This window comes from Protopterus annectens, chromosome 1.part2 (assembly GCF_019279795.1).
Source record: "Protopterus annectens isolate FY-2018-M chromosome 1.part2, PAN1.0, whole genome shotgun sequence".
NCBI lineage: Eukaryota > Metazoa > Chordata > Ceratodontiformes > Protopteridae > Protopterus > Protopterus annectens.
The window spans coordinates 933,531,192-933,558,201 of record NC_056727.1 but is presented as its reverse complement, the minus strand read 5'-3'; the positions used below and the strand labels follow the sequence as shown (position 1 = coordinate 933,558,201).

The 27,010-nt window shown below is 45.3% G+C and overlaps 1 protein-coding gene across 4 annotated transcripts in view; it reads right to left on the bottom strand.

The window, feature by feature from the left end:
* The window catches only part of LBR (lamin B receptor), a 962,918-nt gene that overhangs the window by 653,361 nt on the left and 282,547 nt on the right, over window positions 1–27,010 (bottom strand). For 2 of the 4 annotated variants that reach the window (XM_044059838.1, XM_044059841.1), the window contains exon 4: window positions 13,929–14,018. The exons of 1 other annotated variant lie outside the window; for it this stretch is intronic. In XM_044059838.1, the coding sequence (XP_043915773.1) occupies window positions 13,929–14,018 (90 nt within the window). The remainder of the gene's footprint in view (window positions 1–13,928; window positions 14,019–27,010) is intronic. One more of the 4 variants, XM_044059844.1, reaches the window with a different exon arrangement.

The following is a 27,010-nucleotide window of genomic DNA, read 5'->3' as shown; positions in this document are numbered from 1 at the left end:
CGGTATTTGCTTCCCACAAGAAATGCAATTATTAACTTTGTCTGACATCGGTCTGAGGCAAGAAAAGTTTCCCCAATGGGGTACTTAGCTTTCAAGAAGACTTCGGCTGAAATACTTTCGTAAATCTCAGGAGCTGACCGACCGGCACTTGAACTTCGGGCACCGCGCGGCAAGAAAGACTGAAGAAAATGGTGTCGGCTGCCTCTTTTATACCCCTGCCGCACTGACGTCAGGGAAGAAGCAATGACAACTGACGCCGGACCTAGACTTTGGAATTCGGCCGACCGAGGACCCGCCTGACGGCAGGATAACCCATCTGTAATGACTGCAGCTGTATGCACGATGAACATCAGCATTTGATAAACTCAAGCATGACTTTATAGAGAGAGGGTATAGCGAGAGAGAGGTAGATGAATGTATTAAGCTTGTATTTTTAGATAGGAATAATGGGGGGGGGTGAGGGAATAGACTCCTCAGCATCAGAGTCTTCAAAAGGTGAATAGGCATAATCCTGGTCCTCAGAGTGTTCTGAGGTAATAGAAGCTTGATCTGAGGAAGGGTAGTCTCTTCCTCAAATCTGGGTCTTTTGTCCGAGGGGGGTTGGGAACCCTTGATAAGAGTAATCAGATCCTCAGCCATTTTAAGCATCCGCTTTTTAGGCGTGGGGCCTTGAGAGGAGGTCTAAGGGCCCTGTTTTTTTGGTTTTCATGGCTGCTTTAGATTTAGTGAAAGCTTTAATAGAGAAGGAGGAAGGCCTAAAGACACCTTGAGAAATGGCAGGCCTGTCTAAATTCTGAGTTTCCCCGCCAAGAGTGGCGTCGGTATCTGCAGGAGGAATGGGGTCCGAGGAGCCTGCGACCTCGGGTACTGCAGTCACCGGTAATGAAGTGTCATCGGTACTCAGGGGCTGCGGAGGTGCCACGTTGAGAACCAGAGAACCGGTAGTCGGCCTAAGCGTGGTCTCAGTAGTCGGTGCAGACCTCGGATGTCGGTCCTTATCTTTGCGCCTTTTGCTCAAAACTGGTGTCTAGTATCCGATAATGATATAATTTTTTGCCAAAATAATGAAGGGTGAACTCCGCCCGGCGCTTAATAGTGCGCTTGTTGAATCTAGCACAAAAACGGCAGGCCGACACGTAGTGGTCTGGGCCTAAGCAAGGTATACAGAAAGAGTGGAAATCCTTATGCGGTATTTACTTCCAACAAGAAATGCAATTATTAACTTTGACATCGGTCTGAGGCAAGAAAAGGTTCCCCAACAGGGTACTTAGCTTTCAAGAAGACTTCGGCTGAAATACTTTCGTAAATCTCAGGAGCTGACCGACCGGCACTTGAACTGCTTCAGGCACCGCGCGGCAAGAAAATGGTGTCGGCTGCCTCTTTTATACCCCTGCCGCACTGACGTCAGGGAAGAAGCAATGACAACTGACGCCGGACCTAGACTTTGGAATTCGGCCGACCGAGGACCCGCCTGACGGCAGGATAACCCATCTGTAATGACTGCAGCTGTATGCACGACGAACATCAGCATTTGATAAACTCAAGCATGACTTTATAGCGAGAGAGAGGTAGATGAATGTATTAAGCTTGTATTTTTCGATAGGAATACCAGAGGTAAACCATTTTTCTTCTGATACACCCACACCCTCCTTGCTTCAGGGAGAAACTGTTAAGAAGATTATGTTTCCATTAACCTTCTCGAGTGATGTGAATATATGCTGTAATATAATAAAGAATTGGAATATTCAGTACGCCAGCCATGACCTTAGAGACACTGTTGGTGATAAACCCAACTTTTCATTTCAGAATAATAGGACAGCCAAACAGCAGCTGTGCTACAGGAAATTGAGTCCCAGAGGTTTGGTAGCTATCCATGTAGACACTGAGGCATGCAAACATATTTTTAGTGCATCTAGCTTTGTGCATCCAACACTTTATTGCTCTGTTGAGGTTTCCCTTTTATGCGGACTGCAGTACTAAGAATATTGTGTACTAGTGTGTAGCATGTGAACATACTATATTGGGAAAACAAACAGTCCCTTTAGGGACAGGATTTTAGAACATCTAATTGAAATAGGGGGAGATCATTATTTTAAGTTTTTTGTTTTAGAATTAGTACCAGAAGGCAATAGGGGTGTTGACTTGAAATTTAAGACAGAAGCATGTGAACAGAAATGGATTTTATTTTTCAAGGACGACACCCACCCCGGGAATAATAACATGGTTTAATTAAAACCATTTTTAAAACTGAGACCACTTAAACACTAATACCATAGGAGTATTTTTAAAGTTGTGATTGTGTATATTATGCTTCCTACTTGGATTTATTTTGCACTAGGAATTCTTTAGTGTGTATTATATACTAGGACTTTAAATGCTGTAAATGTTTTTTACTCATTAATTAAGCAGCATTTTTCATTGGCTATTACTGCTTTTTAAAAGTACAGTTGTGTACACTTACCATAAATGTAGATGTTAGAGTGTATTCACTGTTGCAGTCATTACATTTGGGTAATCTGCTGGCAGGTTGCCCTCAGTCCGCCTGATTAACAAAGTCTTGGGTCTTGCGTCGGTTGCTCTTTCTTCTTCCACGATGTCAGGTCGTCAGGGTTATATAAAACATGTACTCGACGCCATTACATCAGTTTTTCTTGCCCCGGATGTCAGGTGCCCCCTAAATAAAGATCAAATAAAATTAAAAATAAAAAAATATACCGCCAATCCCAAAAGCAAATACACCAAAAGGGCTTTTAAGCATAGTGAAAGAAAGAAGAGGTATAGCCAATGAAAAATAGGGGGCTGGAGGGAGAGTAACCAGGACTGCAACAATGAATACATTCGAACATCTACATTTATGGTAAGTGTACACAACTGTACTATGTTCTTTGTGCTTCACTGTTGCAGTTATTACATTTGGGTAGATTCCCAAAGCAATGGTTGGGTGGAGGGAGTTGTACAGCATTAGGACCAGCTATAAGGCCCTGCAGGATAACAGTGGCAAAGCCAGCTCTAGATTTAGAGAAAAGTGGTAAATGGTAATGTTTGGTGAACGTATGAACTGAGCTCCAGGTAGCAGCTTCTAGAATGTCCCTGGTAGGAACACGTCTGAGAAAGGCTGCAGAAGCAGATGCAGCCCTGGTGGAATGGGATCTGATCCTCTGGGGGATAGTTTTTCCATGGTGCATATAGTAGAAACGAATACAATGGCTTATCCATTTGGAAATGGTTTGCTTTGAAATAGCCTTTCCTTCTGCCCCTGTAGCAAGTGCCACCAGCAGTTCAGATTTTGTTCTGCTTAAGTAAAATCTAAGTTGTCTGTGTACATCCAATGAATGCAGAATCCGCTCCCCCTTGTTCTGAAGATTGGGAAAGAAAGTTGGCAAATTAATGGTCTGACTAAGAGCCACACTGGATACCACCCTTAGGCATGAAGGATGGATTGGTCCTGAGAGATACCCTGTCCGCATGAAAAATGATGAAAGGCTCCACTGCCATAAGAGCCTATAATTCTGAAATCCTTCAAGCTGAAGTGACTGCTAAAAGGAAAGCTGTTTTCCAGGAGAGAAATTTTAAGTCTGCAGTAGCAGCTGGCTCGAATGGAGGGAGAGTGAGCTTTTCCAGTACAAAATTGAGGTCCGACAAATGAAAATCTTTGAGAGGTACTTGCTTCTCACAAGTAATGCGATTATTAACTTTTCCTGACATTGGTAAGGAGCAAGAAAAAGTTTCCCCAATGGGGTACTTCGCTTTTTAGTTGACTTCGGTTCTGAAACTCGAAAACAAAAACTTCAGGAGTCGGTCGACTGGCACTTGCGAACTGCTTCTGCTTCGGGCACCACGCGGCAAGAAAGACTGATGTAATGGCGTCGGCTGCATGTTTTATACCCGACAACCTGACGTAATGGAAAGAAGGGACAGCAACCGACGCAGGACACAAGACTTTGTTAATCAGGCCGACTGAGGGCAATCTGCCAGCAGATTACCCAAATGTAATGACTGCAACAGTGAAACACGAACATCTGCATTGTGTTAATGTGCTGTTGTCTGATGAAGCGGTTACCAACTGTGAAAGCGCTTACACCTTGTGTGATTAAACTATTTTGATTTCCATTTGGAAGTTTTATTTTTTGCTGCCTTGCTGGGACTGAACTTGTGTTTTTTATACTTGGTTATTTTTCTTATTTGTCCCATATCTTGGGTCATTGGTTGGTTGCTTATTTTCTAGCCAGAAGTGCATGTGCCTCCTCGACTGTCAAACTACCTTGATGTGATAAAGCAGGTGTTCTGGAGCTTTACCAAGCACATCCAGTCATCTTTCCAAACAAGCAATATGGACTGCACAGTGACCATCCAGAACAATATGTTTCACAGAGGTATTTGGCCTGACGTCTCTGTTCTTTTTGCAACTAAAAAGAATCTCAAGTAGACTTTGATCATCTTTGGTCTGCCAGGGCTTCATGCATCACTTGCTCTTCCAGTAGCTCCCAAAACTTCTACAACTGCTGCTCAGCTACAGGAATGGAACATCTGACAGGGAACTAAGCTTAAAATTGGAGGAGAGAGAAAGGGAATAAAATAGCCTGTGGTTAGGATTTGCAACACCCATGACATTTTTTTTTTTGCACCCATGAATCTTGAGTGATGGCTGCCTAGGCATGTGGGTACAGAGACAAGCACGTCAGGCAAACATTCATAGGTTCATAGGTTTATACTAGGCTATCTGCCCTAAGGCATTTATAAGCCTAGCCCAAATTTTTGTGGCTTACGCCACCCCTTATATGAAAAAATACTGTGCCCATTAGTTTGTTGTGCCTCTGTCCAGCAGTGACACAGAGATGATTCCCGGGATAAACCTACGATCTCCCATCCACAGGTCAAGATTTCTCTTGAACAGAGCCAGCGAGGTGCTCTGCCTCACATGGACCGGGATTTTATTCCACAGCATAGGGAGTCTGAGTGATAAATCTATCCCTCCAGCACGTCCTATTTATATCCGTGCTAAGGTTTAAGTTGCTTGCTCTAGTGGTTTTGGTAGATTTGGATTTTTTGAGGTGGAGCATGTCCATTAATTCCGGGTTGGACATGGCCTTGTATGTCAGGCACATGTCACCTCTGAGCAGACTGTATGCAACTGAATAGAGCTGGAGTTTCTTCAATCTGGCAGCATATGACAGATTTTGGAGTCCCTTTATCCTTTTGGTGAGGAACTTTTGGGGTCTCTCCAATTGCTGCAGATGTCGGGTGAGATACATCCCGAATGGGGCATTGTACTCTATCATTGGTCTGATAAGTGAAGAGTACAGGGGAACAGTGACCTCACTAGAACATTCAGCAACACTGTAAGGATTTCTGAGTGAATGAACAGCAAAATCCTTGGTACTGCAAGCAACCTCTGCTTCTAGGGCAATGTCCATTCACATGCTCCACTCTACCTCAAGGAGCTCTGTTCCCCAGGAATGTCCTGGACAAAAAACCCTGGGACTAGAACCACAAGGGTCCCCTCCGCCGCAGTTTCTGATTAGAGGAAAAAGATCTCTGTAGGGTGAAAAATTAGACTCCAATGGCAGGAAGGTTCCCTCTCTTGATCACTCCTTGTTAAGAGTATCCTCAAGTTAAAAAAAAGTGCACACATTAAAAAGGGGCATTCAAGAATGAAATCTTAAAGCTCTACACAAAGTGACACAGATGCATGCAGGCAAATGGCAGTGCTGGTACCTGTTGCATTCGATGTACCACCTGGAGCATTGGACAATAAGTGCATGAACACATTGGAAATGAATTGCATAGTACCAAACTACAATTCCAGCAGTTTCTTGGACTCTGTTGTCATATCAAAGAGGTACTTTTGAGATCTCTCTAGTCAAATCCCTCTACAAATGAGTGAAGTGAGCCACTTAGTTCAGTGCACATACAGCATATGTCATTAAAAAATGCACTCACTTCTAGAATCTATCCAGTGTTTGGAACAGATGGTTCCTTCTTAGTGGCTGCTACCATCATGACTGCACCAACAGAGGACCCTTTTCCTCCATTGTGCGCTTTCACTGGGGAGACTAAAATTTTGCTTTGGCTTATAGGATATTGGTTCCACCACATATGGCTCTTTCCAAGCCCACTAGTACAGCATATCAACTAAATCATATGCAGGAAGAATTACCCAGGATGTGGAAGGGCCCAGACCCAAAGGTCTCAACACCACAGACTCCTCCAGGAAATGGATTTCAGTGGACCAACCTCCATTCTGTCTGAACAATTTAAGGAGATCTCCAAAGCACACATCTTCCAAGGGAGACCTCAGGGACCCTTCCCCCTCATCAAGGTCAGCGTCTTTCGTGAGGGACTTTTGTGGAGAGTCCAAACACTTTTGGTGTTTCTTGTTTCTACAGGACAGGAGCTTCCAGAAAGGAACCAGAAGCATCAGAGGAACCCAAAGGATGGGCTTGTCAGAGGCCAACTGGGTTCGACTGTCCCAAGGATAGGAGTATGAAGGGAAACTGAAAATCCTGAAGCAGTAAGGGTTCTAGAGAGATCTGGGAGAGAGTAGGATGATCTCGCCCCCAAAAGGGAGAGAATCTTTTTCAAAAGCCAAGAAAATTGGAGCTGGCCCTGAGGAATACTTTCATAGGCCAAAGACTCCAACAGAAAAAGATCTTCCCGTGAAATGGCTTGGCTGTGATCTGGTCAAGCTGTTGAGGGACAAAGGCTTTGAGGGGTAGTGACAGCTTTGTCCCTCTCGGTAGACCCAAACTCCCTGGTGCTGGCTCCTCAGCACCAGGACACTGAGATTTGACAGAGTCAGATGAGGTAAATACCCTGTCAGTCTCAAAGATTTCCAAACTATTTGCGCTGAAAGGGGTACCATGCAATGGGGGGGGGGGGTACCCAGAGATTAATCCGAAGGTCAGATCAGAAAAACAACACTAAAACAGGAGTGGAAAACAAAGGTTCTACACCATCCAATCCCTGGAATGCGGGGAGCAGGAAGAACCCCTAGATGAATATGGGTCTTCAGGAAGTCCATTATCCTTATCCACATCTGCCTCTGTGAGCCTCCTCGAAGACAGTGCCTCTAATGGGAGGGGTGGGGGATCACATACATAGATTGGAACTGGCTTTTTCCCTGGAGCTGTCCTAAGAGCAAGAAATGGTCAGGGACCGAATCTTAACTCAATCCGAGCTTGCAGATGAAGTAAGAGCCGTTGGGTCCAAGAATCATGAAACCTTAGCAGCTTCAAGTTCCTTAAAAGGCTTCACCTTCCTATGTTTTTTTTTTTCTGAAGGTTTGTCTGAGAATTTCTTTGGTTGAGAGGAGCCAGACTATGAAGTTGACAGTTATCCTGCAGTGTCAGCCAGAAGACCCTTTAGAATAAGTATGGCCCACTCGTCCCAATGGCCTGTCGTCTGAAGCCCACAAGCCTTTTCCAAACGAGCCACCCACAAAGCAATAAACACACCTGATATTTATGAAATGTTGTGCCTGCATGCCAAGTACTTTAACCATAGGTCAGACATTCTCAGAGGAGAGAAAAAAAAAAAAAAAGCAAAACAAGCCGCTAACTAAGTACAGTTGTGCACACTTACATAAATGTAGATGTTAGAGTGTAGTCACTGTTGCAGTCATTACATTTGGGTAATCTGCTGGCAGGTTGCCATCAGTCGGCCTGAATAACAAAGTCTTGGGTCCTGCATCGGTTGCGGTCTCCTCTTCCATGACGTCAGGTAATCAGGGGTATAAAACATGCAGCTGACGCCATTTTATTCAGTTTTTCTTGCCCCAGATGTCAGGTGCCCCCCAAATGGGGAGCAAAAATATATATACAAGTAAACAGTAAATACATAAATGCACTTTTAGAAACCTAAGACTGTGGTGGTGGTGCTGCGGTAGCGTTGTTGCCTCACAATTAGACATTGCCCGTTCGATTCTCAGTTAGAAGGTCTTCTGTATAGCGGCATGCGTGAATGGGCGTTCCTTTGTTGAAGGTTGTGCATTAGGCCCGGGAAGCCAGTACGTAAAAATCTACTGCCAATCATTAGCGGACCGGAGTTCCGCTGTGGCAACACCTAACCGGGAAAAGCCGAAAGACACAAACTTTTAGAAACATAAGCTTTACCTTCAGCTAAAAGCAAATACACCACAAAGGCTTTTGAGTATAGTGAAGGAAAGAAAAGGTATAGAAAGGGGGATGGCGGGTGGGTAACCCAGACTGCAACAGTGAATACACTAACATCTACATTTATGGTAAGTGTACACAACTGTACTATGTTCTTCGTGTTTCATTGTTGCAGTCATTACATTTGGGTAGAATCCCAAAGCTATGGATGGGAGGATGGAACTAAACAGCATTAGGAGAGGCTATAAGGCCCTGCAGGACTGCAGTGGCAAAGCCTGCCCTGGATTTGGAGAACAGAGGTAAATGATAATGCTTTGTGAAGCTTTGGACAGAGCTCCAAGTAGCAGCTTCTAGAATGTCTTTGGTTGGAACCCCTCTGAGAAAAGCTGCTGAACTAGTGGCAGCCCTGGTGGAATGTGATGTAATCCCCTTGGGCACAGGTTTACTATGGTGCAAATAGCAGAAACGAATGCAGTGGCTTATCCATTTAGAAATTGTCTGCGTTGATACAGCCTTCCCCTCTGACCCTGCAGCAAATGCTACCAGTAGTTGCTCAAACTTTCTTAGAGATTTGGTCCTATTCAGGCAGAATCTTAGTTGTCTGTGTACATCCAATGAATGCAGAATCCGCTCCCCCTTGTTCTGCGGATTTGGGTAAAAAGTTGGCAGGTGAATGGTCTGGTTAACAGCCACACTGGATACCACCCTTAGGCATAAAAGAATTGGTCCTGAGGGACACCATGTCCGGGTAAAATATAATAAAAGGCTCCACTGCCATGAGAGCCTGTAGTTCTGAAACCCTTCTTGCTGAAGTGACTGCCAAAAGAAAAACTGTTTTCCAAGATAGAAATTTTATATCCGCAGTAGCTGTTGGTTCAAGAGGAGGCAGGGTGAATTTTTTCAAGCACAAAATTGAGGTCCCATGCAGGAGTTGTTGCTCTTCTGGGAGGCCTTAAATTTTTGGCCCCTCTAAGATACTGTTTAAGCAGAGGATGAGAAAAGAGGGGAGGCTCTATGTTGTAATGAGCCAAGATGGCAGAGTCATGGATTTTTATTGAAGAGAAAGATAAGCCCTTGTCAAGCATCTCAGTCAAATATTTTAAAATCTGAAGAATATTGGGCTTTGCTCAGTCGATTTCCTTGTGCTTGATTCCAAGCACAGAATCTCTTCCATTTATCAGCATAAGATTTTCTAGTACTAGGCCTTCTGGCTTCCAAAACGACATCCATCACAGATTTACTGAGAGGTATTTGAATAATTAATTGATTAGCCATGCTGCAAGATTCAGAGTTTGGAGCGGAGTGTGCAGAATTTGACAGTTCTACTGAGACAGTAGATCAGGTATTTGAGGCAAGTACCATGGAGGAAGATGAGACATATTCCTTAGAAGCGGGTGCCAGTGCTGGCGAGGCCAGTCCGGAGCAATTAGGATCATTCTTGGTTTTTCCTGTCTGACTTTTAGTAATACCTTGGAGAGTAGAGGCAGGGGGGGAAAGGATTAGACTGACAGGTTTTTCCAACTGAAGGATAGAGCATCCACTTTCCATGCTTTTTTGTGATGAGTTCTTGTGCAGAATTTGTCCAACTAATAATTTTGGGGAGAGGCAAATAGATCTATGTCTGAACTCCCCCATTTCTGTGTTAACATGCTGAAGATGTGGATCCAGTTTCCATTCGTGTGGGTCCATAAGATTTCTGCTTAGGTCTACCAGAGTTATTTTGCTTTCCTGGCAGGAATTGCGCTTGAAGATGTATTGGTAAGTCAAGGCTGTTTTCCACAAAGCCATGGCTAGTCTGCAAAGGGGGTAGGAATGTGTACCCCCCTGATTGTTTACGTACCACATAACTGTGGTGTTGTCCATCTATCAGTAGTTGTCCTGGATGAAGTAAGCCCTTGAAAGCTGTCAGAGCATTCTGAACAGCTAGCATCGCTTTCTGGCTGATATGCAGATGCATTTGGTTTGGGCTCCATTTGCCCTGAATGGATCTCCCTGCCAGGTGGGCCCCCCCCAAGCATAGTCTGCTGCGTCTGTAGTTAGGGTTTGGGTAGCAGGGGATAGAGTGAATGACAATCCCTTGTTTTGGTGACATGTCTCTGCCCACCAAAGAAACTCCTGTTGTAGGCAGGGAATGAGAGGAATCATTGTTTCCAGGCCGTGACAATGTTGACTCCATAGACCTTTTAGGTACCATTGAAGTTTCCTCATATGCAGTCTCGCATATGGTATTAATAGAATGCAGGATGCCATGAACCCCAAAGCCTGCAGAATTTGTCTTGCAGATAACTGGGTTTTTGTTGCCATTTGTTTGAAGTATGTTGTCAGCTGCCTTTGTCTGTCTGGCGGGAGGTAAGCCATCTGGGCAGCTGTATTCAAGCTTGCACCCAGGAATGTAATTATTTGAGAGGGTACCAGTTATTTCATTTATGGTGTACCCCAGGCATGGTAGAAGCCTTTTTACAAATGCCAGATGTTGAAGAGTATCCTCGTCCTCTGCTTGAATGAGACAATCGTCCAGATAAGGATAAATTTGAACACTTCTTTGTCTGCAGAATGCAATTATTGGTGCCAGGCACTTTGTAAACACCATGGACACAGTAGATAAGCTAAAGGGCAATACAGAGAATTGGTAATGCAAAAAACCTGCTTTGAAGCGGAGGTATCTTCTGCATGACTCCCTTATTGGGAAATGCAGGTATGCCTCTTAAGTCTAGAGTTACTAACCAAGCATTCCTGCCTGGCATAGGCAGTAGCTGTTGTAATGTCAGCATTCTGAATTATGGAATGTCCAGGAATGTGTTCAGAATCGATAAGTCCAGTATTGGACGCCATGAATTGTCTTTTCAGGGTACCAGGAAAAGTCTTGAATAAAAACCTTGTCCTTTTTCCTTTTCTGGAACTGGTTGAATAGCCTCCATATCCATGAGGGACCTGACTTGTTTCTGGGCCTCTGCCCACTGATTTTGTGGCAGATCCAACCATCCGTTTGGAATTGGCAAAGTATGGAAATTAAATATGTACCCCTGGGATACTATGTTTAATATCCACTTGTCCTGGGTAATTAACTGCCAATTTTGAGCATGAAGTGCTAGTTTTCCCCCAAGGGGGCTGCGAAAAGATAAGTGCTTAGTAATGGTAAAGGAAAGTCATTTGAGACTGCTTACTGTAGGGTTGTGCTTTGTTTCCTCCAGATTTAGAGGTGGAGGCACCCCATTGCTTTGACCTGTAAGAGCCCTGTGATTGGTATCAGGAGCCTTCTGAGCGCCTGGATTTGCCCTGAGTGGCTCTGTTGGACACAGAAAAGGACCAATTTTTAGTAGGCCAGTGCCTACTGAACCTGGGTCTCGGCACTTGCAAGAAATCTTTTACAGTTTGCACAGATTTAGCTTTGTCTTCCATTTTCTTTAAAACCTCTTCTGCCTTATTACCAAACACAGTATCATGCTGTAAAGAGGCATCCAACAACTTTGCTTTAATATGATCAGGCAGATTTTGCTCCTTGAGCCAGGCATGCCTTCTAATCACAGATCCAGTAACGGCAACCCTACAAGAGGCCTCCAAGGAATTAAAACTACATTGCAAAGCATGCTTTCCAATCTGTTCTGCTAAATGCAATTCCTGTAACTCTTATTTTACACACAATCAGAAATCATCATCATTTTGTGTCAAAGCCCATAACATGCTGTTGATATTTAAACGTATGAAACTGGCAGTTTAAAGCTCTGATTGCCAAGGTTGCAGACGTATAAACCTTCTTACCCCATCTATCCAGCACCCTGGAATCTCTTATCAGAAGGGGTACAATTTTTGGCTGTAGAGGCCTTTACACCCTTAGGATTCAGAAATAATCTCAGGATCAGCAGCAAGATTTTTGAAAAGAAATTTGTGGGAGTCAGGAACCCTGTAATATCTGTCTGGCTTACTAGGAGCCAGGCTGGACTCCGAAAACACATCATCCACAATGTCTAATACAGCAGGTATTGCCAAAGGCCTATGCTGAGGAAGAAGGAAATCCCTAAACCTCTTTTTTGATTCAGAGAAGTCCTGACTCTCCCAGTGAAAATGTTCCCTTAAAGTATGCAAAGTCTCTCCAAAAGAGTAATCCTCAGGAGGAGATGCAGATGGGATGGATTCCTCTGCATCAGAATCCTCATAGGGTGGAATAGAAAATTCCTGACCAGAAGAGGAATCAGAAGAAATATGATCTGAAGATTCATAATCAGTGCCTTGCCTAGGCCTCTTAGCAGGGGTAGGTTGGGAACCCCTGATCAAGGTAATTAAATCCTCAGCCATTTTGAATATCTGTATTTTAGGCATAGAGGCCTGAGCACATGGCACATGCATCGGTTTTTTAGACATAGAAGTTGTTTTTGACCTTGTTTTTGTTGCTGGTGTTGGTTTAATATAAAAATGTTGAGGCCTGAAAACACCCTCCGAAGCCGGTGCCTGCTCAGCGGCTCCGGACCGATCCAAGGAAGAGACATTCGCGGGTTCAATACTCTGAGAATCTCACGGCATACCGGACTCCAAATGGGTCTCTGTAGAGGCCTGCGACTCAAAAGTAGCGGGTATCAGGGGCTGCGAAAGCACCTCACCGAGTACCGGCGAAAAGGCGACTGGTTTAGGAGAAGCTTCGTCGTCTGTTCTGGACCTCGACAGTCCATCTCTTTCTTTGCATTTTTATGAACTCTGATAGTCTGATTGCTAACAGACGACATTTCAGAATAATTAAATCTTGAACTAAAATATTTAGAAGCAAAAATATACCAACGCTTAACAGTGCATTGGTTAAATCTAGCACAAAACAGACAGAAACGCACGTTGTGATCAGGGACTATGCAAGGAATACAGTACAAATGAAAATCCTTATGAGGTATTTGCTTCCCACAAGTAATGCAATTATTAACTTACAGACATCAGTAAGGAGCAAGAAAAAGTTTCCCCAACAGGGTACTGAGGTTTAGTTTGAAGACTTTGGTTCTGAAACTCGAATATGAAAATTTCAGGAGTCGGCCGACCGGCACTTGCGAACTGCTTCTGCTTCAGGCACCACGTGACAAGAAAGACTGAATAAAATGGCATTGGCTGCATGATTTATGCACCTGACGATCTGACGGTATGGAAGAGGAGACAGCAACCGACGCAGAACCCAAGACTTTGTTATTCAGGCCGACTGAGGGTGTAATGACTGCAACAGTGAAACATGAAGAACAACTGTAAAACACAGAAAAACTGACTGAAGAGAAACCTGAGAAAGGTTTGAAATACTACTAAGGAATAACAGCACAGTTGAAAGATTTACAATCCCCGACAGGAATATAAGCAGGAAAAGGCACTCTTCTTCAGAAGATTCTAAAACACAGCACTACATCTTGGCAACAACGCCAGTGTTTAAAAGCAGCAAAATGAGATCAGAATGACTGGTAGAATGGAGATGCTGTTCGGGAAAGGGAGTAGCCTGAACCTTGGAGTCAAATTCTAAAAGTGTCAAACAGGGGTCCATTCAGATCAGATGTACTAAACGGTTGAGGCAGATGGAAAAGACAACACTGATCGGTACGCTGCCATTTCACCTTTCCTCAGTGGGCTTATAATCCTTAGCAAGAAGCAATTTTCTGCTTATAAAACATGCTTAAAAGCATGCTTCGCTTCTTCCACAATGCTAAATTTACTGTTTGACTACACAAAGCATTAACAGAATAAATGTAATAAGAGGCAACAATGTAATAATGCTCAGTGCAATTTGTCATTAACTGAAAAATAAAACTTGCTTAAACAAGATTAAAACAAATGCTCTGTCCATTTCAGCCTACTTACATCAATTATTTTATTGACTGTTGCAAACTTTTCTCCATTTCCAATACCTTCGCTAATGATCCTGCTGTAGCTATTTTCAGTCCGTTGCTGCTTCAAAATATAAAATAAGATTAAATAATGACAAAGTTATAATCTGTTCCAGAATATACTTTATACCAAGTCCCATTTAGGCTACAATGGGACCCTTGAATGCATCCACTCTCAGCAATAAGAAAACACATCTACAATCTGAAACCCAAAATCTCCAGTCTTCTCCATGCACAACCGTTCTCATTCCAGATAAACTTTTTCAGTTGTCATTTCTCAAGCAAGACTTAAAACACACAATGATATAAAACGCCAGACACCTCTCAAATATCAAACTATATGAAATTAAACAGTAAAACTAGTAAATTCTGCATTTGTGATACATTTGTATATTATACCTACACTACACAAACATTGCCTCCTCATGTACACGTGATGATGCACCATGTATGTATTTATATTCCTTAATCTTAGATGACCCACACCAAAAAAACACTATACCTAGTACAAAGTAGTAATATGAAAAAAAAAAAGTTATGTACTCACCATAATGTGCCATACTTCATATTTCTGCAACCAGTGGGTATACGGATTCGAGCCAGCAACTTTTTTTCTAGCATCTGCTCCAAGCTCCTCCCCTTACCCACAATGCACTAACATCTCCTAACTTCCCTCAGATCGAGTTTGCTGCAACTAAATATATAAGCAACTCAGCCCAATGAACCAAACCTGAAAAGACAGGACAAGGTCTGGGGGATGGAGGGAGGGAATGTTGCAGAAAAATAAAGTATAAAGTACAGTTGTGTACACTTACCATAAATGTAGATGTTCGAGTGTATTCAGTGTTGCAGTCATTACATTTGGGTTATCCTGCTGGCAGGTTGCTCTCAGCCAGCTTGAATTCAAAAGTCTTGGGTCCTGTGTCGGCTGCTGTCACCCCTTCCCCGACGTCAGTTCGTCAGGGGTATAAAAAAAGCAGCAGACACCATTTTCTTCAGTTTTTCTTGCCCCAGATATCAGGTGCCCCCTAAAAGGTATACATATATATATACATATATATATATATATATATATATATATATATATATATATATATATATATATATATATCAGTAAATGCAGCAATATAAATTTTACCTTCATTTATAAGCAAATACACCACATAGGTTGTATAAATCAGAGAAGGAAAGAAGATCCATGGTGAAAAAGGGGGATGGCGGGAGGGTAACCTGGACTGCAACAGTGAATACACACTAACATCTACATTTATGGTAAGTGTACACAACTGTACTATGCTCTTCGTATTTCACTGTTGCAGTCATTACATTTGGGTTGAGTCCCAAAGCTATGGTTGGGAGGCTGGAGCTAGACAGCAGTAGGAGCAGCTATGAGGCCCTGCAGAAAGTACAGTTTTGTACACTTACCATAATGTATTCACCGTTGCAGTCATTACATCTGGGTAATCCTGCTGGCAGGTTGCCCTCAGTCAGCCTGAATTCCAAGGTCTTCGGGTCCTGTGTCGGTTGCTGTGGCCCCTTCCCTGACATCAGGTCGTCAGGGGTATAAAAGATGCAGCCGACGCATTTTTCTTCAGTTTTTCTTGCCCCGGATGTCAGGTGCCCTCCAAAGGATAGCCAAAAGTTTTTAGATCTTATCTACATATATATATATATATATATATATATATATATATATATATATATATCTACATAGAGAGAGACAGAGACAGAGATAGAGACAGAGATATAGAGATATATATAAAATAGATTCAACAATATAAACTTTACCTTCATCTACAAGCAAATACACCACATAGGTTGTATAAATCAGAGAAGATAAGTTCCAGTAGAAATAAGGGGGATGACGGATGGGTAACCTGGACTGCAACAATGAATACACTCCAACATCTACATTTATAGTAAGTGTACACAGCTGTACTATGTTCTTCTTGTTTCACTGTTGCAGTAATTACATTTGGGTAGAGTCCCAAAGCTATGGTTGGGAGGCTGGATCTAAACAACATTAGGAGCAGCTATGAGGCCCTGCAGAACTGCAGTGGCAAAGTCTGCCCTGGATTTAGAGTAAAGTGGCAGATGACAATGCTTTGTAAAGGTGTGCTCTGAACTTCAAGTAGCAGCCTCTAAAATGTCTTTGGTTGGTACTCCCCCGAGAAAGGCTGCTGAAGTTGCTGCAGCTCTGGTTGAATCTGGCCTAATGCCCTTAGGCACTGACTTACCATGCTGTGAATAGCAGAAACGAATGCAATGGCCTATCTACTTTGAAATAGTCTGCTTGGAGATGGCCTTTCCTTGTGATCCTGCAGCATATGCCACTACTAATTGCTCTGTCTTCCTGAAAACTTTAGTTTTGTCCAAACAGAATCTAAGCTGTCTGTGTACGTCCAAAGAATGCAGAATTCTCTCCCCCTTGTTCTATGGATTTGGATAAAAAGTTGGCATATGAATAGTTGGGTTAAGGGCCACACTGGACACCACCCTAGGCATAAATGTTGGGTTTGTCCTCAGAGAGACCATGTCTAGATAAAAAAATGATAAAAGGTTTCACAGCCATGAGAGCCTGTAGCTCTGACAATCGTCTTGCAGAAGTTATTGCTAGGAGCAGAGCTGTTTTCCAAGATAAGAACTTTAATCAGTAGCAGCTGGCTCAAAAGGAGGCAGGGTGAGTTTTTCCAAGACACAATTTAGGTCCCATGCAGGTATTGGTGATGATCTTGGGGGCCTTAAATTTTTGGCTCCCCCGAGGTACTGCCTCAATAAAGGATGAGAAAAGATTGGTGGCTCTGTATTGTAATAAGCCGAAATGAAAGAGGCATGAATTTTAATTGATGAAAAAGATAGGCCTTTGTCCAGCATCTCAGTTAAGTATTGCAAAATCTGAGGAATAGTTGGTACAGTTGTATCAGTTTCCTTGTGCTTGGTTCCAAGCACAAAATCTCTTCCATTTTCCAGCATAAGATTTCCTAGTACTAGGCCTTCTGGCTTTCAAAACGATATCCATCACAGCTTTACTGAGGTGTGTGCTTTGTATGGCTACATTATCCGCCATGCTGCCAAGTTTAGAGTCCTGAGTTGGCTATGCAGCATCTGATTGTTTTGTTGGGACAGTAGAGGAGGTATTTGAGGTAAGGTCCAGGCTGGGCAGTGAGACAAGTTCCTTAAGATCAGATACCAGTACAGGTCGGGGCCAGTCTGGGGCAATCAGTATCATCTTTGGCTTCTCCTGTCTGACCTTTTGCAGTACCTTGGGGAAGAAAGGCATATACTGATGGTTTTTCCAGTTGAAAGATAAGGCGTCCACTTTCCATGCTTGTCTGTGATAAGTCCATGTGCAGAATCTTTTTAGTTGGTAGTTGTGAGGGGAGGCAAATAGATTTATGTCCGGGCATCCCAATTTCCTTGTTATCATGCTGAAGACTTGTGGATCCAGCTGCCACTCATGGGGATCCATGAGGTTTCTGCTTAGTTTGTCTGCCAGAGTATTTTCCTTTCCTGGCAGGAATTGTGCCTGCAGATGTATTTGGTAAATCAAAGCCGTGTCCACCAAAGTCATGGCTGGTCTGCAAAGGGGGGTATGAATGTGTGCCTCCCTGCTTGTTTATATACCACATGACCGTGGTGTTGTCTGTCTATCAGTAGTTGCCCTGGATAAAGTAGGTCCTTGAAGGCTGTCAGTGCATTTTGAGCAGCTAGCATCTCTTTTTGAATGATATGTAGATGCATTTGGTTTGAGGACCATGTGCCCTGAATGCATATTCCTGCCATGTGGGCCCCCCAGAAGTAATATAATGCATCTGTTGTCAGTGTCTGCCTGGCTGGGGGTAATGTGAATGGCTGTCCCTTGTTCTGGTGACAAGCCTTTGCCCACCATCAAAACTCCTGTTGCAGGCAGGGGATAAGAGTAATGATTGTTTCCAGGCTGTGGCAATGTTGAGTCCAAACACTTTTTAGGTACCATTGAAGCTTCCTCATATTCAGTCTCGCATATGGAATTAGTAGCATGCAGGATGCCATGATGCCCAAAGCCTGCAGAATCTTTCTTGCAGATAACTGGGCCTTTGTTGCCAACATTTTGAAATAGGTAGTCGGTTGTCTTTGTCTGGCGTGAGATAAGCCATCTGGGCAGTTATATTTAAGTTTGCACCCAGGAATATCTCTTGAGAGGGTACTAGTTTTGATTTTTCGTTGACTGTGTACCCTAAGCATGTTAAAATACTTTTCACAAATGCCAGATGCTGAAGTAGAATGACCTTGTTCTCTGCTTGAATGAGAGTAGTCCAAATAAGGATATATTTGTATTCCTCTATGTCTGCAGAATGCAATTACTGGGGCCAGGCACTATGTAAAGACCCTGGGTGCAGCAGATAAGCCAAAGGGCAGTGCAGAGAAAGTACAGTTTTGTACCTACCATAAATGTAGATGTTCGAGTGCTAATACAGCTGCAGTCATAACAGATTGGTTCTCCTGCCGTCAGGCAGGTCCTCGGTCGGCCGAATTCCAAAGTCTAGGTCCGGCGTCTGTTGTCGTCGCTTCTTCCCTGACGTCAGTGCGACAGGGGTATAAAGGAACAAGCAGACACCATTTTCTTCAGTTTTTCTTGCCCCAGATGTCAGGTGCCCCCAGAAGGAAGGAAATACATAAGTTTGTGTAATAATGCAGTGCAATATAATCAAAATACAGTAGTTGCAAGCAAATACATCAAAAAAGAATACCCCAATCAGGTTGTATGAGGATGTGCTAGCCTATAGGCCTGTCCCAAGAGGGGAAGGAGGGAGGGAAAAGTACAGTTTTGTACCTACCATAAATGTAGATGTCCAATAGGTATGCATCTGCAGTCATCACATATGGGTTGTCCTGCCTCAGGCAGCCCTTCGGTCGGCCGGATTCCAAAGTCTGGGTCCGGCGTCAGCTGATGTCGCCTTCCCGGCGCCAGAGCCTGGGGTATAAGCGTCAGCCGACGCCATCTTCCTCAGTTTTTCTTGCCCCAGATGCCAGGTGCCCTCTAAGGAAGGCTAAATTTGGAGAAATGCAATAAATTTCAAACATGCACAAAAATATATACATATATAAAAACAAATACACCATAAAAGATAACCCCAGCTAGCTATGAGAGGGGAACGTACCCAAGAAATACCAAAGAGGGGAAGGAGGGAGGGTAAACCTGACTGCAGATGCATACCTATCGGACATCTACATTTATGGTAGGTACAAAACTGTACTATGTCCTTCAAGGATGCATCTGCAGTCATCACATATGGGTAGAATACCATAGCCAATCTGGGGGTGGAGGATCTATGTAAAGGATGGTGTAGCTAAAATGCCCTGCAGGACTGCCGTAGCAAAGCCTGCTCTGGATCTGGAATATATAGGCAAGTTGTAATGCTTGGAAAATGTATGCACGGAGCTCCATGTAGCAGCTTCTAAAATGTCCTTGGTAGCCACCCCTCTTAAGAAGGCTGTGGAGGTGGCTGTGGCTCTGGTCGAATGAGGTCTACTGTTAGCTGGCAAAGTTTTTCCATGAAAGGAGTAACAGAAACAAATGCAATTCCCTATCCATTTTGAAATAGTCTGTTTTGAAATAGCTTTTCCTTGTGCACCAGCAGCATATGCTACAAACAACTGGTCAGTTTTTCTGTAATTTTTTGTTCTGTCCAAGTAGTAGCGCAACTGTATGTCCAGGGTGTGCAGAAGCTTTTCCCCTTTGTTTTGTGGATTTGGAAAGAAGGTAGGCAGGTGAATAGCTTGGTTTAATGAGACCCTAGATACCACCTTTGGCATAAATGAAGGATTGGTTCTCAATGAGACTTTGTCTTGATGAAAAATAAGAAATGGATGTATTGCCATGAGGGCCTGTAACTCAGATACTCTTCTTGCTGAGGTTATGGCCAGAAGGAAGGCAGTCTTCCATGAGAGGAACTGTAGTTCTGCAGATGCTGCTGGTTCAAAGGGAGGCAGTGTTAGTTTTTCCAACACAAAGTTAAGGTCCCAAGTAGGCAGTGGTGGTTTCCTTGGAGGATTGATGTTTTTAATTCCTCTTAGAAACTGTCTTAGCAGAAGATGAGAGAAGACAGGAGGATCAGTGTTGTACTCTGCTGAAATTGCTGAAGCATGAATTTTAATGGAAGAGTAAGACAGGCCATTGTGGAGCATTTCTGCTAAATATTCCAGGATATGCGCCATGTTCATAACTGTTGCATCTAGGCCCTTTGAGGTGCTCCAGGTGTGAAATCTTTTCCATTTTGCCGAGTATGCCTTTCATGTGGAAGGCCTGCGAGCTTCCATGATGATATCCTTCACTCTCTTGGATAGCTTATCCTGGTGATGAGTCAAGGTATTTTCCAGGCAGCTAGCTGTAATGTTTTCAGGTTGGAATGCAGAGTTTTGTAATTGTGCTGTGTCAGGAGAAGCGGCCATTGTGGTAGAAGCCATGGTTTTGCCCGTGACATGCTCTTTAGCAATGGGTACCAGTGCTGTCTTGGCCAGTCCGGAGCAATCAGAATCACTCTTGGCTGCTCTGCCCTGATCTTCAGTAAGACCTTGGTCATTAATGGAAGAGGTGGGAATGCATACACAGTTAGATCTCTCCAGCTGAAAGAGAGGGTGTCCACTTTCCATGCTCGTGGGTGGTATGTCCTTGTGCAGAATTTGTCCAGCTGATGATTGTGTGGGGAGGCAAAGAGGTCTATGTCCGGTCTCCCCCAAGATTGTGTTATCTGATGGAAGATGTCTGGGTGCAGCATCCACTCGTGTGCATCCATGATGTTCCTGCTTAAGCTGTCCGCCAGTATATTGTCCTTTCCTGGTACAAACTGGGATTGCAGCTGTATATTGAGAGTCGGGGAAAGTTCCCATAGATTCATTGCCAGTCTGCAAAGAGGGTAGGAATGGGTGCCTCCTTGCTTGTTTAATGTACCACATAGCTGTAGTGTTGTCTGTCCTTATTAGCAGGTGGCCTTGATGTAGAAATAATTTGAAGGCCTCGATTGCATGCATCACTGCCAGCATTTCCTTTTGGTTTATGTGCATGCGTAGCTCTTTTTGTGACCATAGTCCTTGAATGCATCTTCCTTCCATGTGCGCTCCCCATCCGTGGTCTGAAGCGTCCGTTGTAATGGTTTGCCTGGCTATTGGTTTGCTGAAGGGCAAACTTTTAGTTATGTACTCACCATAACTTCAGATGTTTGGGATCCATCTCGCCTACATTCTGACTGATGGGTTCGGAGCCGATCCCTCTGCTCCGACTCGGCACGCTTATGCTATAGAGCGAGGCCTCTAATTGGCTGAGCTATCTTTATCCCAGGATGCACCACCACTAATCCCCCAGATCTTGTTTGTCCGCATTCATGCACACATGCACAGCTTGTTTATATAACATTGTTAGATGTTTCAAGATGAAACAACAGGATTCGGACCTTCTGATATCCTCTGATCTCCAAGGAAGGGGGAAGGAGGGTGGGTTATTAGGAATGTAGGCGAGATGGATCCCATACATCTGAAGTTATGGTGAGTACATAACTAAAAGATGTTATGTGATCCTATCTCGCCTACATTCTGACTGATGGGACAGCGTCCCTAGCACCTAAATCCCGGGTGGCTCATTGGAAAACACTCCTGAGCACTGTGGAACCAAATGAAGCTCGTCCTCTAGATGCCACATCTAATTTGTAGTGGGGAATGAAGGTGTGCGGGGAAGACCATGTAGCCGCAGCACAAATGTCACCAATAGCAAGCTTAGAATGAAATGCTACCAAAGTAGCCATAGCCCTTGTAGAATGAGCCTTGACAGAGGTGGTAAGCTCTTTGTTAGAATAAATATAAGCTTGAGTAATACAGTCCCTGATCCATTTGGCAATAGTGACCTTTGTGACAGCGTTGCCCAATTTGTTTTCTGCAAAGGATACAAACAACTGATCTGTTTTCCTTGATTGTTTGGTCCTATCTAAATAAAAACGTAACTGTCTGTGGACATCTAGTGTGTGGAATATAAACTCCGCTTTATTAGAGTATTTTGGGAAAAAACTGGAAGCTCTAACGATTGTTGCAAGCATAAAGTAGAACAAACTTTAGGAGCGAAAGAAGGATTTGGTCTGAGGGATACCCTGTCTGTATGAAAAACCAAGCACGGGGTTTCACTGACAAAGCTTGAAGTTCTGAAACCCTTCTGGCTGAAGTAATCGCCACTAGAAAGGCTGTCTTCCATGATAGAAACTTTAGATCACAGGTAGCTGCGGTTCAAAGGGAAAAGAAGTCAAGGCACGCAACACTATATCGAGATCCCATGGAGGTGCAGGATGAGAAATCGGAGGTCTTAATAGAGCAGCACCTTTCAAGAAGGTCTTACACAATCTGTTGCTCATTAAAGGTGGGTCTATGGATTCATGAAAATTAGAAATTGCTGCCAATTGTACTTTGATGGTAGAAACTGAAGAGCCTTGATTGAAAAGAGAGGTCAGGAATTTTAGTACTTCTGCCACGGGAGTAGAAATGGGGTCCAGGCCCCGGAGTTGAGCCCAAATAGCAAACCTTTTCCATTTGCTAGAATACAGTTTCTTTGTAGCAGACTTGTGGGCTGAAGATAATATGTGCACAACATCTGGATCCAGTGTATGACTCCTGACTATCGTCGGAAGAGGAGGAGCCAGGCCGTCAATTTTAAGGTGTGTAGGGACTGGTGTAATAGTCCCGACTGATGAATCAGTAGGTCTGGGACCTGGTCCAGGAACCATGGACCTTCCAGAGCATGTTTCGAAGATAGGAAACCACACTTGACGAGGCCAGTAAGGAGCAATTAAGATCATCTTGCTCCCTAAGAGATGCCTTTGAATCACCCTGGGAGGAGAGGAACTGGAGGAAGGCATAAAGCAGGCGGTGGGCCAAGGATGGACTAATCGTCCATGGGGCTCTTCCCGGCGGGTTAGGGAGAAAAATTCTTTGCACTTCGCATTCAGAGGAATCGCGAAGAGGTCGCAACACGGAACTCCCCATTTGCTGAAAATCTGCCTTGTAACTGTCATATTCAGAGACCATTCGTGAGGAGAGAGGATGGTTCTGCTCAACCTGTCGGCTATGACATTGGACTTGCCCGGTATGTGAGTAGCCACTAGGAAGTGTTTGGTCGAGACTGCCCATTCCCAAACTCTCATGGCTTCTCTGCAAAGAGGATAGGATCTGGTCCCTCCCTGTTTATTCAGGTACCAGACAACTGACATGTTGTCTGAGTGAACAGCAATTACGCCCTGAGGGAGATAATCGTGAAGGGCTTGAAGGGACAGGAGTACTGCCCTCATTTCTAGGATGTTGATGTGAAGAGGGGTCTCTTCCGGGTGCCATTTGCCTTGGACTGACCTGCCCAGGGAATGCCCCCCCCACCCCATCTGGGAGGCGTCCGTGGTCAAAGTGGCCGCCGGAGGAGGGAGAACAAAGGGTTGTCCCTGATCCAAATTGAAGACACTAGCCACCAGCGAAGGTCCCGTTTGCAAGATTCCGTGATCCATATGAGGTGATTGAGAGGGAGTTCCTGAAAGGACCACTGAGTTGAAAGAAGCCACTGGAGGATTCTCATGTGCAACCTTGCCAAGGGAACTAGCAGAACCGTGGCAGACATGGATCCCAATAGCTGCAGGACCATTCTGGCTGGGGCTTTGGACCTGGGGAGTAAGGCTCGAACTTGATTTTGAATGGTTTGAATTCTGTCTGTAGGTAGATGGACCCGCATCTGGTTTGAATCTATCTCTACCCCTATGAATCTTATTCTTTGAGATGGCCGCAACACAGACTTTGGCCAATTGAAGGTGATTCCAAGGGAATTGCCCAGTGATATAGTGGCTTGTAGGCTCCGCAGAAGTAGATGCTTGGAGGTGGCAGTTAGGAGCCAGTCGTCTAGGTACGGAAACACCTGGAATCCTAGACTTCTCAGGTGAGCAGTCACTACTGCCAAGCATTTGTTGAACACCCTGGGGGCTGTGGTGAGACCAAAGGGCAGCGCACGGAACTGAAAATGACTGCCTCCTAGGCTGAAGCGCAGATGTCTCCTGGATGTTTGATGTATTCTGACATGATAATACGCGTCCTTGAGATCTATGGAGCACATCCAAACACCCTTCTCCAACAATGTGAGAATGGTTTGTAGAATGACCATTCAGAACTTGGACTTCCTGACTGAACGGTTTAGGATGCTTAGGTCCAAAATGGGCCTCAAGTGCCCGGTCTTTTTTGGCACCAAAAAGAATCTCGAGTAAGTCCCTAATCCGATCTGGTCTGCGGGGACCGGTTGGATGACTCCTTTTTGCAGCAGCTTTGAAATTTCTGAGGCTGCGGTATCCCGTTGACTGGGTGGCGGGTCCGGGATTTTTTTGGACTGGGGGGGGGGGGGGCAAGAGAATGGAATGGAGTAACCTCTGGCGATAATCCGAAGCACCCATCGGTCCTGAGCGATCCCTTCCCAGGCCTTCAGGTGCTTCAGCGACCCCGACTGGCTCGAGCAGCACAGCCGGGCAATCCCTCAGGGACTATGAAAAGCTGAAGAGCCACGAAAGGACTCGCGGTCCCCAGTGTTGCGAGGGCCTCTGCCGCCTCTGGGACGGCGTCTTCCGGATGAATTTCCCCCTCCTCTGCCTCTGGAGGGAACCTTCCTGCTGAGAGGGTAAGACTTCTGGAGATCTCGGAACCACATTTTCCCTCCTCTTTTAGCCTTGGGATAAGGCCGAAGGGAGTGGAAAATCGTGCCCCACGGCAGTCAGAGTCTTACCCTCCTGTTCACAGCGGGTAAGTGTGTCTTTACCTTGGGTCCAAACAGGAGGACCCATCAAAGGGGGCGTCGGCAAATGAAGACTTAAAGGCCTCCGCGAAATGACACAGGCGGAGCCAGGCTTGCCTCCGTAGAGCAATGCCCGTACCGCCGCTCTACTCGCCTTGCCGCATCTGAAATGAGCCTCATGGACGAGTTAGCAATGGACGACATTGTAGCCAGCTGAGATCCAACCGTCTGGGCCAGCTCCTCAGGCAGGTTACCCAAGAGGGTATCGGATAGCTCCTTAATCAGATCCCTCTGAAATCTCGTAAAGTGCGTCAGGTAGTTCAAAGACCTCAGTGTAAAGGCCGCTGAACTAAGGGTGCGCTTACCGTACCGATCCATGCTCCTAGACTCCTTATTAGGAGGATGGACTGACATAGAAGCCTCTGCTACATCTTGCTGGGTAGCAGATGCCACCACCATAGCATCTACAGCCACACCTTTCGTAAGGAACTCTCTATCCGGGGGCGCCGAGAGAAATTTGTTCGGATGAGCGGGCACCAGTTTCACAGAGTCTGGGTGTTCCCACGCCCTTCGACAGATCAAATCCAAGAGCTCGTCGTAGGGCGGAGACACCCAGGAGGTGGAGGGCTGAGCCCCGAAGGCCTTCAGGAACACCGACTCATCAGCAGAGGGAGGTTTGGACTGCCAGCCGCCTCGTTGTTTTAGGGCTTCTAGGATGTCTGCAAAGGAGACATCATCCGAGGACGACTTGGGGGACCCCTCTGCATCATCGAGATCAGTGTCAGATGTCAAAGACTCGTCAGGGGAGTCAACGTGCTTCCTCTTGCACGTTCTCTTCCTGGGAGGTTCTTCCGAAGAGGCTTCAGAAGGACCTCCAGGAGGGGGAGAAACCCCAGCGGGGGTAACCTGAGGCCCAGGGGCTCCGCTGTCTACGGACAGGGGGACTGCAAACGACCCAGTCTCCAAATGTAGGGAAGGAGCTGGGGAAACTGTGGAGGTAGCCAAGGAAGATTTGGCTAAAGCACTCCTCATAGCCCTGAAGGCGGGACCACCAGAATCCTGGGAGGGTCCCCCCTCCGTGACCACGACAGTGGACGGTAATCCCACCGCCGACGCACCAAGAGGGAGACTTGGGACCGAAAGCATCAATCCCGAAGCCTCCCCCCCAGGGCCGAAGGAAGAAGTCCGTGCACTGAACTCCGACCCAAGAGCCGGAGTCGGAGCAAGGGTCAGGCCCGACCCTAACACCTCCACTGGTTCCACCAGCACCTGCTCCAACGGTGCCAAAGCTGTTGGAGGAGGAAATACAGTAGGGGGGTGGACCATCGGCTCCGAAGCCAAATGGGCTGGAGCCGAAACCATCTTTTGGAACACCGGAGACTGGAAGAGTCGAAGGAGCACCCTGTCGATGTCCGAATCAGACATCTTGGATGATCTCGAGGATACCGATCGGGCCCGAACCGATTTCTCCATCGGCTCCAATGGGCTCGGGGACCGGCTCCGAAATGACTCAACAATTATCGGCTCCAAGGAAACTTTCAAGGAAATTTCCCTCTGCCGATAAGGACTTCGGCTCCGAGGGGGAAGAGTCTGAGCCGATGACCCTTATCGGCTCCAATATCAGTGGAGCCGATGAGGGTGACCCGCCTCTCGATGCCCCAGACCTCGGCTCCGAAACCAGAGGGGTCGAGGCTGGAGGCATCGAGGCAGACCGTTCCGACCTCGGCTCCGAAGTCCGTGGAGCCGATGGAGAAGTCTGCTTAGTCTTCTTAGCGGTCGGTTCCAACTGACTGGTCGGAGCAGACGCTTTCCTCTTTTTAGAAGGAGACGGAGAGGAAGATAAAGCCTCCTCGAAGGAAGGCTTGATTAATCCTTTGAGGATTAATTTGTTTTTCCTCTCCTGGAGGACTCGAAGAAAACGCATGGCATACACTGCACGATTCTTGCAGATGTTTTGCACCTAGACAATAGACGCATGAGGAGTGGTCGTCCGTAATGGACATTTTGAAGCCACAGACTTAAACCTTAGCACGGATATAAATAGGACGCGGCTGAGGAGGAGATTTATCACTCAAGAGACTCCTATGCTGTGGAATAAAATCCCGGTCCATGTGAGGCAGAGCACCTCGCTGACTCTGTTCAAGAAATCTAGACCTGTGGGGGGGAGATCGTAGGTTTAACCCGGGAATCATCTCTGGGTCACTGCTGGACAGAGGCACAACAAACTAATGGGCACAGTATTTTTTCATATAAGGGGTGGCGTAAGCCACAATAATTTGGGC